Source organism: Malania oleifera, chromosome 3, assembly GCF_029873635.1.
Source record: "Malania oleifera isolate guangnan ecotype guangnan chromosome 3, ASM2987363v1, whole genome shotgun sequence".
NCBI lineage: Eukaryota > Viridiplantae > Streptophyta > Magnoliopsida > Santalales > Ximeniaceae > Malania > Malania oleifera.
The window spans coordinates 12507224-12518819 of NC_080419.1; the positions used below are offsets into that span (position 1 = coordinate 12507224).

Below are 11596 nucleotides of genomic sequence, written 5' to 3' on the forward strand. Positions count from 1 at the left end.
AAAATTATCTTGATAATTATAATTTTTTTTTATAACAATCAATGTACATCTAATTCTCAAATAAATAGATATTTATTTGATTATAAACTATACGCTCACATTGCATATTTAAAAATTATTCTTATCCAAAAAATGATATCACATTGGAGGAGAATTTATCTGATTCTCAATTTAAAATTTAAAATTTAAAATTTAAAATAATACTCAGTTAGAATAATCAAAATATAAAAACAAAAAATTGAATGATAAAAAGGGCATTTTAGGGTTTATATCTTTAATTTGGAGGCATCTCCAACATGGTCCGTGAGGTCTACTACTAATCACGCCATGTGTTGGAAGCTCTTTTAAAGGCGGGCGCACACAAACGAAATCAACGAAAGTGAACCAACGAATTGGGTCGTCTCGCCTACGCCCTGCCCCTCTGCGAGGCCTGCATATGTGAGCGACGAGAGGGATCTCCGAGGGATACTCGTTCCCTGCATCCTTTGGATCTGAGATTGAATCGTTTCGCTTTGAAACTATTTTTGATATTCTGTTTTTGACATCGAATCTAAGGGCGTTGATTTCTTCGTGTTCGTCTCGTGTGATGTCTTTTTTGTGGAATCATCATCGAATCGCATCATAGAAATCGCATTTCCGCGTTTAGAAGAGAGTTTTTGGACTCGTCGAATGGTGTAATAGCATTCTAATTTTATAGTATGGGAGCGTAACGGGGCGGAGGAAAGCTGGGACTTCGTCTTCACGAGATATTGACATGTCGATCTCAGGCAAGTGCTTCGATTTTTTACTTGGTATTTGTTATTTTTATGTGATGTTTGTGGGATTTGCTTTCTGCAATTTGGAAACCTGATGTTGGATTTAATAGGAAGCCTTTTCTTTAAATTTCAGTGGTTCTGGTTGGTTTTGTAGAATAGAATCTGGGTGGGGGAACTTGGGACGAAAAATTTGACCTTCTGTTTGGTTGCTGAGAAAAGCGGGACAAATAAGCAGGAAAAATCGTGATGTACGTTTTCTCCGATATGGAATTATGAGCTAGTCACAGCTCAACAGTTCTAAGTTGACTTCAGCTATTTTGAGGGTTACTGCGGTCTTGAATAAAAAATTTAAGTATATTAAAAATATTAAATTTGTTCAATTCCCTCCATTTTCTGACCAACCAATCGCACCATACTCAGGTTTACTGAGCTCTTTAAGAGGTTTCATTTCTCCTTGGGCACTTAGGTCCCCAGGAAAAACAAACGCATTAAGAATTTGTGAGAAATAGAATTATTAGATGGCTACTTGATTGGGGGAGTGGATTTTCATGTATTTTCCTTTTCCTGGATAAAGATTAGAGAATGTAGATGGCAAGGGGTTCCAATTGATGAAATGTGCAAGACTACATAATGGATATTGTTTAGCTTAAGGTTTATATCATTCTACAGCTAGAGCCCCTTTATAACATTTAACATGAACACTTCTCTTTGCTTATTAGAAAAAATTCTGACAGTAGGTGAGTGTTTTGTTAGGTTTGGTGTTAAGAGTTGTGGTGTTATGTTTATCCTGAGTGTTAATTGAATAGGGTATTTGCTGAAATTGTGCTTGCAAATATTCTATAACTAGATACTGCTGCTATTGTGTGCTATTCATAAGTTCACCTGTGGATGATGTTTTAAGAGTAGGTAACAATCTAGATGTTAGTGTAGTATTTTCATTGCACTGAAAATTTATATCTATAACACAAAATTAGCATTCCATTGATCCTCATGCTTACAAATATTGTTTATAACTGGAGTCTGTTGTTATGTGTTAATGGTAAGTTCACAAATGGATGAAATTTTAAAAGTATGTAGTTTATTCATTGTACTTTATTGTGGTGGTTTTGACTACTATTTTTATCTATCTATAGTGCAAAATTGACCATTGGGGTGTAGAAGATGTTATGTGGGCTTGTTTGCTTTGCAAGGGTGTGGCAACACTTTGTCAACAAAATCAGTAGATAAAGCAATGCTGTGGCAGTTCCTTGTGAAATTTTAATCATGGAAAATTTATCTCTAATAATTGTTCTAGCCTTCATAGGCGCGTACTTTTCTATGTGAAGGTGGCTAGGAGTTGATTCATCAACTGCTTTCTGATGCCATTTTAATTCTGGTTGGATTTGGTCTTTGATGGGCGAATGTTAGCAAATAAAAAGTAGTTTTTGCGATAGTCTTTTCTGTCATGGCAAAGCCTTTTACAATTTAGATGGCCTGTGGCATAAGAAAGTGAAAGGGACATGTGAGTTTTTATCCGTGATTTTTGCTTTCTTTTGTATTTGAGTGTAGAATATTTTAATGCCAGTCATTTGCATAAGTATTATGCTTTTCTGTATTTTTTTTGTTAAATTATTTTTAATATAGCTTACCTTGATAGCAATGCTTGCGATGCTCTTGCTTTACTTCTAAGTGAAAATGAAAAAAACTGGCATCAAGCCCTTAAGGAAAGATTGTTATGGCTGAATCAAATTTTATCTACTGATGGAATTGATATTTCTTGCAGGACTCCGTGAAAAGCATCAACGGGATCTAGAAAATTTGACATTAACAACACAGCCATTCAGAACTATGAAATTTTTTACTTTGGCTGTTATTCAATATCTTAAGCGATCAATATTATATCTTTTGGCTAAAGGTGGATGGATTTTGCTTTTGAGTACTGTGATAGTCGCTGTTGGAATTTTTTTTATGACCGATGATGGTCCTCATGAAAAGGTATTTTCCTTAATCTCTAGCATGCTTGTGGACAGATGGTGATCTCAGTGTCATGAGTGCATTAATGTGAACAAGTTAAGTTGTTCATCGCCATTTTGCTGAAACCTTTGCATTCATAACATTTTGAATTGATCCTTACCATCAATTTACAATGTTGTGAAAGTTTTTTTGTGATTTGCAATCTTCATTAGTTCATTCTGCTTTTGGTATTAATCTTGTCATTTCTAGTTAGATGGTTCATGTGAATAATGAAAACATTGCTGACATCTGCAGCATTTTGAGGAGATCCTTCAATATTTCCAGTTTGGATTGTGGTGGACAGCTCTCGGTGTTGCATCTTCTATTGGTCTTGGTAAGAAAAATTTAGTTGGATTTTTTTGGGAGTAGAAGAAATTTATTAAGCACAGATAAAAGGAATTACAAAGAGAAGGACAATACATCCACTGACAATCACATCATAAGAAATAAAAAAAAAAAAAAAAAGCTTCCAACCAACAAAGATTTCCGATCATGGTGAAACATCATAAAAGCACATCCATTCAAGGGGCCAGAAGCACAAAGCCACTAGGAAGTAAGGAAAACAATCCTCTTCCACAGCAATTGTTGAGTCATGAGCTGCCCCTTGAAAATTCTCTCATTCCTCTCCTGTCAAATACCTGATAATAGAAAAAAAATGCACTAAATCAAACGAAGTGCATAATTCAGATACTTCATTATTGTGCCTTAGAAAATTTGTTGATGTCTGTTATTTTGACGGTGAAGATACTTTCTGAAATTGCCATATCTGTCATGGTTTTAATCTGGAATTTTTTCTTTAAGAGTCATGATAGGTTAATATTATGCTGATTTTGGATCAAAATAATATTTCCTGCATCAACATGTTAACATAGTTGTTGAACCTAGTCTGACTACTGGAGCTGTTTAAGGAAATTGGTTCGTTGTCATGTTGATCGTTTAACAACTGAAAATTTTCTTAGAAGGTGTTTGTTTGCACTTAGGGGTGTTCATGTCAGTGGCCAATACAGGACTAAATTGGACTAATTATGATAGCTACATTGTTCCATGTTTGGATTTTCCATCTTTAAAGGACAAGCTAATCATTCAAAAGGCCAAAATACTCTCAATAAAACAATGAGCTTTAAAAAATAAAAAAACAAAAAAACAAAGAGCAAACCAGTCCTTTTGGTTACTGAGTTTGCTTAGTCAAGGCTGGCTGGTGGAGGGGGGCAGGCCATGTTTATGGGCCATTGTTTTTTGCTCTTTTATCCTCTATTTGTTCAAACACGTGCTTTACTTTGGGTGTTGAGATGATGAAGAGTTAGATGTCCTGAAGTTTGTTCCTAATTTAAGAAAATCTAGTGGTAAGTTTCTAGTGGCTACTATTGCTTTTTCTTATTTTAAATCTAGTGGCTACTACTGTTGTATTCTTATGTTGAAGGCATATTTTTCATTCAGGATTTGATCAAGCATTACTTTATAGGAAATGAACTATGGAACAATGATTTTGAGTTGTGCCATGTAAATGTTTGCCTTGCACATAATGTGTCTTACCTGTCAAAAAAAAAAGAAAAAAAAAAAAAAACACCTGTAATGTAACCATGAAGACAAACATAAATGTCAGTGCTTGATACAAATGACAGAGAAATCTTGTGCAGCTGCCAATAGTGCTTATGTTGAATTGATAGCATAGAGAAGGCCATCAACCGGGGCACCTTGTTTTAAACAAGACACTCCTTTTCTCGAGCAAAGGATCAAAATCCAGCCAAAAAACCCCCCCCCTCCCCCCCCAAGAAATCACCATTTATTGGAGAGAACTAAACATGATTCATCACATTATGCAAGGGATGATATTTTCCTTCCCAATTCCTTATTTGGGAGGATTGATCTCGTCTATAAACTAGGGTGTTGTCCACATCAGAAGCCTGCTTAAATTCTGAGATAAATGGTGGTCTCAATTTCTTTGCCTTTAAGAATTGTGGCTCTTGTCATATGAGCATTTCTCAAAGCACAGAGAGGGTCCACATTTTTTGGATGTATTTCTCTTACGTGCTTCGTCCATGATTATTGGTATCGAAGGAATGCTTCATGATAAGAAAGTAGTGGTGAAGAACTACAATGAGGGAAGAAAGTGAGAGGAGAGAAAAATAAAAGAAGATATGAGATAAGATAGAAGGCGGGGAAAGGGGGAACTGTAGGAGACAGATACTGGGAAAAAAGAGGTTGGTCCATTGGAATTAATATGAACAAACTCACTCAGTTGCAGTCTAAAGCTCCATATCTAACTGCAGTAAGGCATTTATTATTGTGGTTTTGTTTCCTTTTCCCTTAAAAATGGAATGAGGGAAGAAAATGGGAGTGAGCATAATAAAAGAAGATATAGGATAAAGGCAATAACATTGTGCTTAGTTGTCTGTTTTATGCAGGGGAAGGGGAAACTGGACGAGAAAGTAACAGGGAAAAAAGAGGTAGGAGCTACAAATGCAATAATCAATTGCAGTCTAAACTCCACATCTAATTGCCGAAGGCATTTATATACGCAACCCAAAGTAAACCTAATTCTGGAAGGAAAAATAACTCCCAAATAATCCGAATTCTACTAGGACAAGAAGCTCTAGATTAAAAGAAAAAGGAAACAAAACCATGATAATGAAACCCTGAAAAATAACAACTTATTAACATAAAAAACTCTAAATAGAATTTCCTAAAGCTATTTAATCTTGAGTTAATATCACATATTGAAATCCTATATTAATAAAATTAAAATTACATTGAATTCTCTTTTTCCCATGACTCAAGAAAATGGAAGGACTATGACCACAAACACACATACACATGTATATGTATATGCATTTATATGGATGAAATATTTTCTTGAGGTTCTTACTATCACAGAAAAATGTTTGGTGCATACAAAATTTCCATTCTACTTATTGGAAACATAAATAAATGGAAATTGGTTGGTTCTTTTAAGGTTACATTTGGTTCATGGAATGTTTATAGTTAAGAATAGCAGGGAATGGCATAGGAATGTATAAAAATTGTATAGGAATATAATAATTTAGAAAAATGTTACTCATGCAAAAACCTGTACTATTCCATCCAACATGAAGTAAGATATGAAATGACAATTAGACCTACCTAGGAAAATTTGGGAATAATCATTTGTCTATTTCATGTTACCAATTCTTCAAAAAAATTACATTATCATTTGCTATAAAAAAAAAATGGCAGCCCGGTGCACAAAGCTCCCACGTATGCGGGGTTTTGGGAAGGCATTTCGTTAACTGTCATTGAAGTCCATTATGCTGCCTCCACCTGTGAAGTTTGGCAGAGACTTGGAGATCATAATGTTACATGACATTATTAATCTATTTTGGGAGCTTTATTCATCTCATAAGATATTTTAAATTAATTATCATTTGGAAAGCATGTATTTGTTATCCATCTAGTGCCTAGTGGTAATGTGATTGAATATATACACTGAATACCTGATTTCTGTTTTGCCTTTCTGGTAGTGTTTTAAATTTTATAGAATGTTTATAGAACTTTTCAATTTTTTTTCTTGGGAAATACTCCTATATGCATTCACCATTTGTCATGATGCTTTTCAGGATCTGGTTTGCACACTTTTGTCCTTTATCTGGGCCCTCATATCGCCCTTTTCACAATAAAAGCAATGCAATGTGGACGAATTGATTTAAAAAGTGCTCCATATGATACAATCCAATTGAAAAGAGGTCCATCGTGGCTTGACAAGGATTGTTCTGAATTTGGTCCGCCTTTGTTTCCATCAGCACATGGTTTGCAGGTCCCACTTAGCAGCATATTGCCACAGGTCCAGGTAGAGGCTATCCTGTGGGGTGTTGGGACTGCCCTTGGAGAGCTGCCTCCATATTTTATATCCAGAGCAGGTACTTGTTTTGAAGAAATGCTGATATATTGTGAGGTGCATAAAATTGTGATTCAAAAAATTTTCTAATAGTAGAGACATCTGAAAAGAAATCTTGGATTTTTGGGGACTAATTTTTTTTTTGTGTCAAGATTGCAGTAATTTGTGAAGTAGATTTGTGAGTACTGCAGCTACTGCCATATTAATAAATGTTTATTTTGGTGTCTGAACCTAGTTTGCATCATGGAGTTTATTCATAAGTAGCTTGGTCAACTCACTGATGTTTGACTTTATATATGGAAATCAATCGCAAAAGTTGATGCAGCATCTTGTGGTTTGTGGAAAGTGTTCTTGTTGTGTATCTGAATGCAATGATCTTACTGTATCAGCAACCTTGTGTCCTATCTTCATGTGCTTGTATTGGCTTTTTTTTGAGGGCTGGAAAACTTTTCATTTGGATAATTTTGCAAATGGCAGTTCTATTGGAAATTATGCCATTTGGAATAGAGGACTAGCTTAGAGATTGGGATGCATGGTCAAGAGTGTTTAATGCATTAGAGCTGTTTTAAACTAGTGTTTCTTCTTAAGCAATGCTGGTGAATTCAATTTGTGAATGTTACGCATTTTAGTAGTTATCTTAAACATAAAATAGCTATATTGATGGATTTGATGACTCAGCAGTTTTTTCACTCTCTATTAATGTTATGATTACTATTGTATAATGTTTTCATACATCAAAAGATCTTATGATTCATAAATTACTCCATACAGCGCACATATCTGGTAGCAAAGTAGATGCAATGGAAGAATTGGATGTTTCTTCAAACGAAGATAATGGGATCATAGCTACAAGACTTAAACAAATCAAACGCTGGTTCTTATCCCATGCACAATATTTGAACTTCTTTACAATTTTAGTGCTTGCTTCGGTTAGTATTGATTATTCTTACTCCATTTCTTGCATAACTTAGGCAGGGAGTACTTGTGTCTTTTTTTGGCTATGATTAATATTTGTTGAACGTGACTTCTCCCATGCTTCTTTTGGAGTGAAGAAAAGTTTTAGAGATTTTCTTAGGAGATAATTTATGCTAATTCATCATTACTGGTTTATGGCATGAAAGACAGAAATAGAAGTGCTGCCTAAGCACAAACAGGAGAAAATGGGGCTAAAAAATAGAAAAAGTGAGGAATGTAGGTTAAGCAACAATCTCTATTAGTTTATGACTTACTGGATGTAATGTTGTGCCAAAGTGCATAGTCTGTTCTGTGGTTAAGCAACAATCCCTATTTGTGTGGACTTACAGCCTGAATGGCATGTTGCGCCAATTTTATGGGCTGTGATAGGGAGCATATAACAATTGAGCTTCATGAGGCCTACCTTGAGACAGGGCATGTGTGAAATGCCCCGAGGCATTATTTGAATTACTTGACAAATGCCCCGAGGCATTATTTGAATTACTTGACTTGTCAAAGGTATACACAAATTGTAGCAAGACATGCACTTCAGAAAGAGGTATGCCTTTTGTTCTTTTTGGTTGAGGCTTGAACATTCTGGGTTTGTGAATTTTGAAGTTTGGTTAGTAAATTAGGACTAGCAAAATTAAATGAGACGTATATATGGAAGGATTAATGGACTGATATGAATGAATCTCTAAAACTCCTCACTTCATTAGGGTTAAATTGCCCCCCATTATGCCTTTGCTGAAACGTTTTGTAGAAGCATTGATTGAAAACTATGATAAAACTATCAAGAAACATAAAATTAGCTTGAGATGTAACTTTGTTGTCATATCAACAGTTGCAATGCGGTTACGTTTTTCATCAGAAATTGAGGATGCCAGACAATTCTTTTACTCACAGAAGGCAATTCTGATTGTCCCTTGTTTCTAAGAGAAAAGGGGGAATATAGACCTTCTTGAGAAGTTGTGTGAGATGACTAGGCAGGAAACATATGGGGCTGAATATATCCTTGTATGAAAATTTATGTTGACACAAATTTGGTGGCTGTTGGCCCTTTTTAGGGGAAATTGGGAACTAGAGTAGTTGTTTATTATCATTCTGTTTCTTATTCTTATTAAGTAGTTCCTTTCTATTTTATAATAATATCTTTTAGGACAAAAGATACTAACCTCTCCTGAGGTTTGACAAAAAGATAGGGATCTCTCTTGAGGTTTAAAAAATCTCGTACCTCTCCCGAGGTTTCAAAAATGCCACAGACTTTTCCTGAGATTTACCAAAAAGATATAAACCTCCTTTCAAAAGACTCGTCTTTTTGCAAAATACAAGGGGAGGTTTGTGTCTTTTTGACAAACCTCAAGGGAGGTCCGTGCCTTTTTGTCAAACTTTAGGGAAGGTCAGTGTTTTTTATCAAATCCTTTTAATTTATATTTTTTGGCGCAATTTTTTATCATCCTAATCATATTTTAGTCATTCCATGGTTTAAATTTATTTCTAATGTTTGTTCATGTAGAGGTACAACTTTTTTACCACAGCATTTCCTTTTACTCTGCTGGCTAATTGAAGTGTTTTCTAGGTGCCAAATCCTCTTTTTGACCTTGCTGGCATCATGTGTGGGCAATTTGGTATTCCGTTTTGGAAGTTTTTTATTGCAACATTGCTTGGAAAGGCAATTATCAAGACTCACATACAGGTTTGTGAAGTTCTTATTCTCGTAAATGTTTAGCACATTTTAATAAGTGTGCTTTAATCAAAGTCCTTTTCTAGTTTTTGTGATTTGACCCTGGTTTGGTGCTTGGCATTACCAGGTGCTTTATTTCCTAATTGACAGTGTACAAACGATCAAACTCACCATCAAGGTTCATTTGTTTTGTAGGCTAAGATTTTGCAGGATTTGATTGGCTGAATGTATCATATTTGGAGTGGATTGGCTGTGATATTATGCTATCCTGTGTTTGACTAGATACGAGGGATTGGATTAGACATTGATTTTTCTTCTTTTTTTTTGGTTTGAATTTTTTATGCCTTTTTGTCTATTTAGCCTAAACTGGCCAGTTGAGGGGATAGTCAACAGATAAAATGAGGGACTGGCCAACTCTAGCACATATTGGCTATGAAGCCCTCCCTCCCCCTCAACCTATCTGTACTTTTACAGCATCAAATGTGGGCTGAGAGTGGCTTAGCCAAACCTAGCTCTTAGCCATGATATAGATGCACCCGTAAAGCCTGTTTGGAACATGGAAAATATAAGGGAAAGCAAAATAAAATATATACGAATCCACTTTTTTATATTTGATTATTGATGAAAGTAAGAAGGAAAATAAAATATATTTATAAACCAATGGATAAAATTTTGATTTTACACAAATAACATTTCATTTTTCTTAATTAATCATATTAAGTTCTAATTTTCATTTTTAATACTATTTGATGTAGACATAAAATACAATGGAGAACACATTTCCTTTTTATTTCCTTTCTTTTTCCTTTCCCTTTCCCTAAAGAAAACCCTTGATTCAAACAGGGCCTAAGGAATATAGAGCAAGTAAAGTTTCTGCTGTCTTTGTGAAATAAAAAAAAAAAAACTGACCTCCGGTTCCCTTAAAAGCACTGTATTTACTTGCTTCTGATTAGAGTCTTTCAACTGTCCTGCAGACTGTTTTCATAATATCAGTTTGCAATAATCAACTTCTTGATTGGGTGGAAAATAAATTGATCCGTATACTTGGTCTTATACCTGGTTTGGCTTCTGTCCTGCCCAATCTTATTGCCAAACTGCACACCATCAAAGACAAGTATATGGCTACAACGCCCCCTATGCCCTCAAATGCCAAGGTACTCCCTTGTACATCATTGTAGATGGCTCTATTCTGAAAGACTTAAATTTAAGTTTATTTTTCTGTTGATTTTTCTACTACCGTAACTCGTTTCATTTCCTTGCTTCTCCCACATCCTTCTCTGATAAAGAAGTGGGATTTCTCATTTGCTTCCATCTGGAATACTGTCGTGTGGCTCATGCTCATGAACTTCTTCGTCAAGATTGTGACTGCTGCTGCTCAGAGGTTTCTTAAGAAACAGCAGGAAATGGAGTTAGCTGCATTGACAAACGAACTTGCAGCAACGAAAGGCTCAAACAATGAGTCTGATTCTGTTTCTTGATAAATTTCACAGAACCATTTAATACCCATTTTTTGTTTTGCCTAAATCATCACTTCCTGTTACAAGTAGGACTAATGAAAATTTATCAGCCCTTTTTTACAAGCTGCCGTTGAAGACACCACCCGTAAGTCACTGCATCAGAAGTTCCTGTTATTGCTTGTATAAAGACACACACAGAGGACAGGAGAAGTTGCAGGGTTTATTTATCCAGTGTAACGTTTGGAAAGCATTGTATTGGGTGGTATTTAGTGCCATTATCATTTACTGTTAAAATTGGATTATGGGGATTTTAACTATTCTTTGGCAATGCATGACATTTGCTTAATTCCATCTTTGGCTTTGCGTTCTGATTCTACTGCAGTGATGATGTTGATTGCTATTATCATTTTACTATATGTGTGGTTGCAGAGTTTCATTCATTGAACAAAAGAGATGTAATTAAGCATTTTTTTGTTTTGAAAAAAAAAAAAAACCCTGAGACATGATTCAAAAGACTAATTCCCATTTTAGTCACGTGGATCGTAAAACGGACACGTGGAAATTCGGTGCGTAATTCAAAAGATAAAAATAAAAGTAAGAGACTAATTCTCATTGCCCAATGCGAAGCAGAGAGAGAATTAAAAAAGGGCAAAAATTTAAGACAAAACTATCCCATGCTTACAGCCAACGTTTCTACTTAGATTTTTTCATTCATTTGCATATCCAAGAAATTAAACAAAATGAAATTTAAAACTATGCTGAGTTTTGTTTAAAAGGGAAAAGACATTCCCCTCTTTTATTTGACGAAAAATAAGATCTTTTCTTCAAAAATCCTAAGATCACTTCTAAGATTTCTAAATTCTCAGGCTTTGCTTAGATTTTC

At 35.0% G+C, this 11596-nt stretch overlaps 1 protein-coding gene across 3 annotated transcripts; it reads left to right on the plus strand.

Annotated features, from left to right (window-relative positions):
• Positions 1-332: 332 nt before the first annotated feature.
• LOC131150782 (vacuole membrane protein KMS1) lies at positions 333-11064 on the plus strand. Of its 3 annotated transcripts, none has more exons than XM_058101738.1 (8): positions 333-767; positions 2518-2729; positions 3003-3081; positions 6341-6640; positions 7390-7547; positions 9152-9268; positions 10231-10410; positions 10543-11064. In XM_058101738.1, the coding sequence occupies exons 1-8, from the start codon at positions 755-757 to the stop codon at positions 10732-10734; spliced, it is 1251 nt and encodes a 416-aa protein (XP_057957721.1). In that variant the 5' UTR covers positions 333-754; the 3' UTR covers positions 10735-11064. The 3 variants fall into 3 exon arrangements, with proteins under 3 accessions (XP_057957721.1, XP_057957722.1, XP_057957723.1); XM_058101739.1 differs by having other exon boundaries at positions 339-767; positions 10546-11064; XM_058101740.1 differs by lacking the exon at positions 333-767 and adding an exon at positions 902-1003.
• Positions 11065-11596: the final 532 nt, after the last annotated feature.

What these genes read in the sequence shown, in the direction of transcription:
- LOC131150782 (XM_058101738.1), top strand. An exon ending in ATGATGGTCCTCATGAAAAG is followed by an intron (nt 2,730 to 3,002) that starts GTATTTTCCTTA and finishes TGACATCTGCAG; the next exon opens with CATTTTGAGGAGATCCTTCA. An exon ending in TTATCAAGACTCACATACAG is followed by an intron (nt 9,269 to 10,230) that starts GTTTGTGAAGTT and finishes ACTGTCCTGCAG; the next exon opens with ACTGTTTTCATAATATCAGT.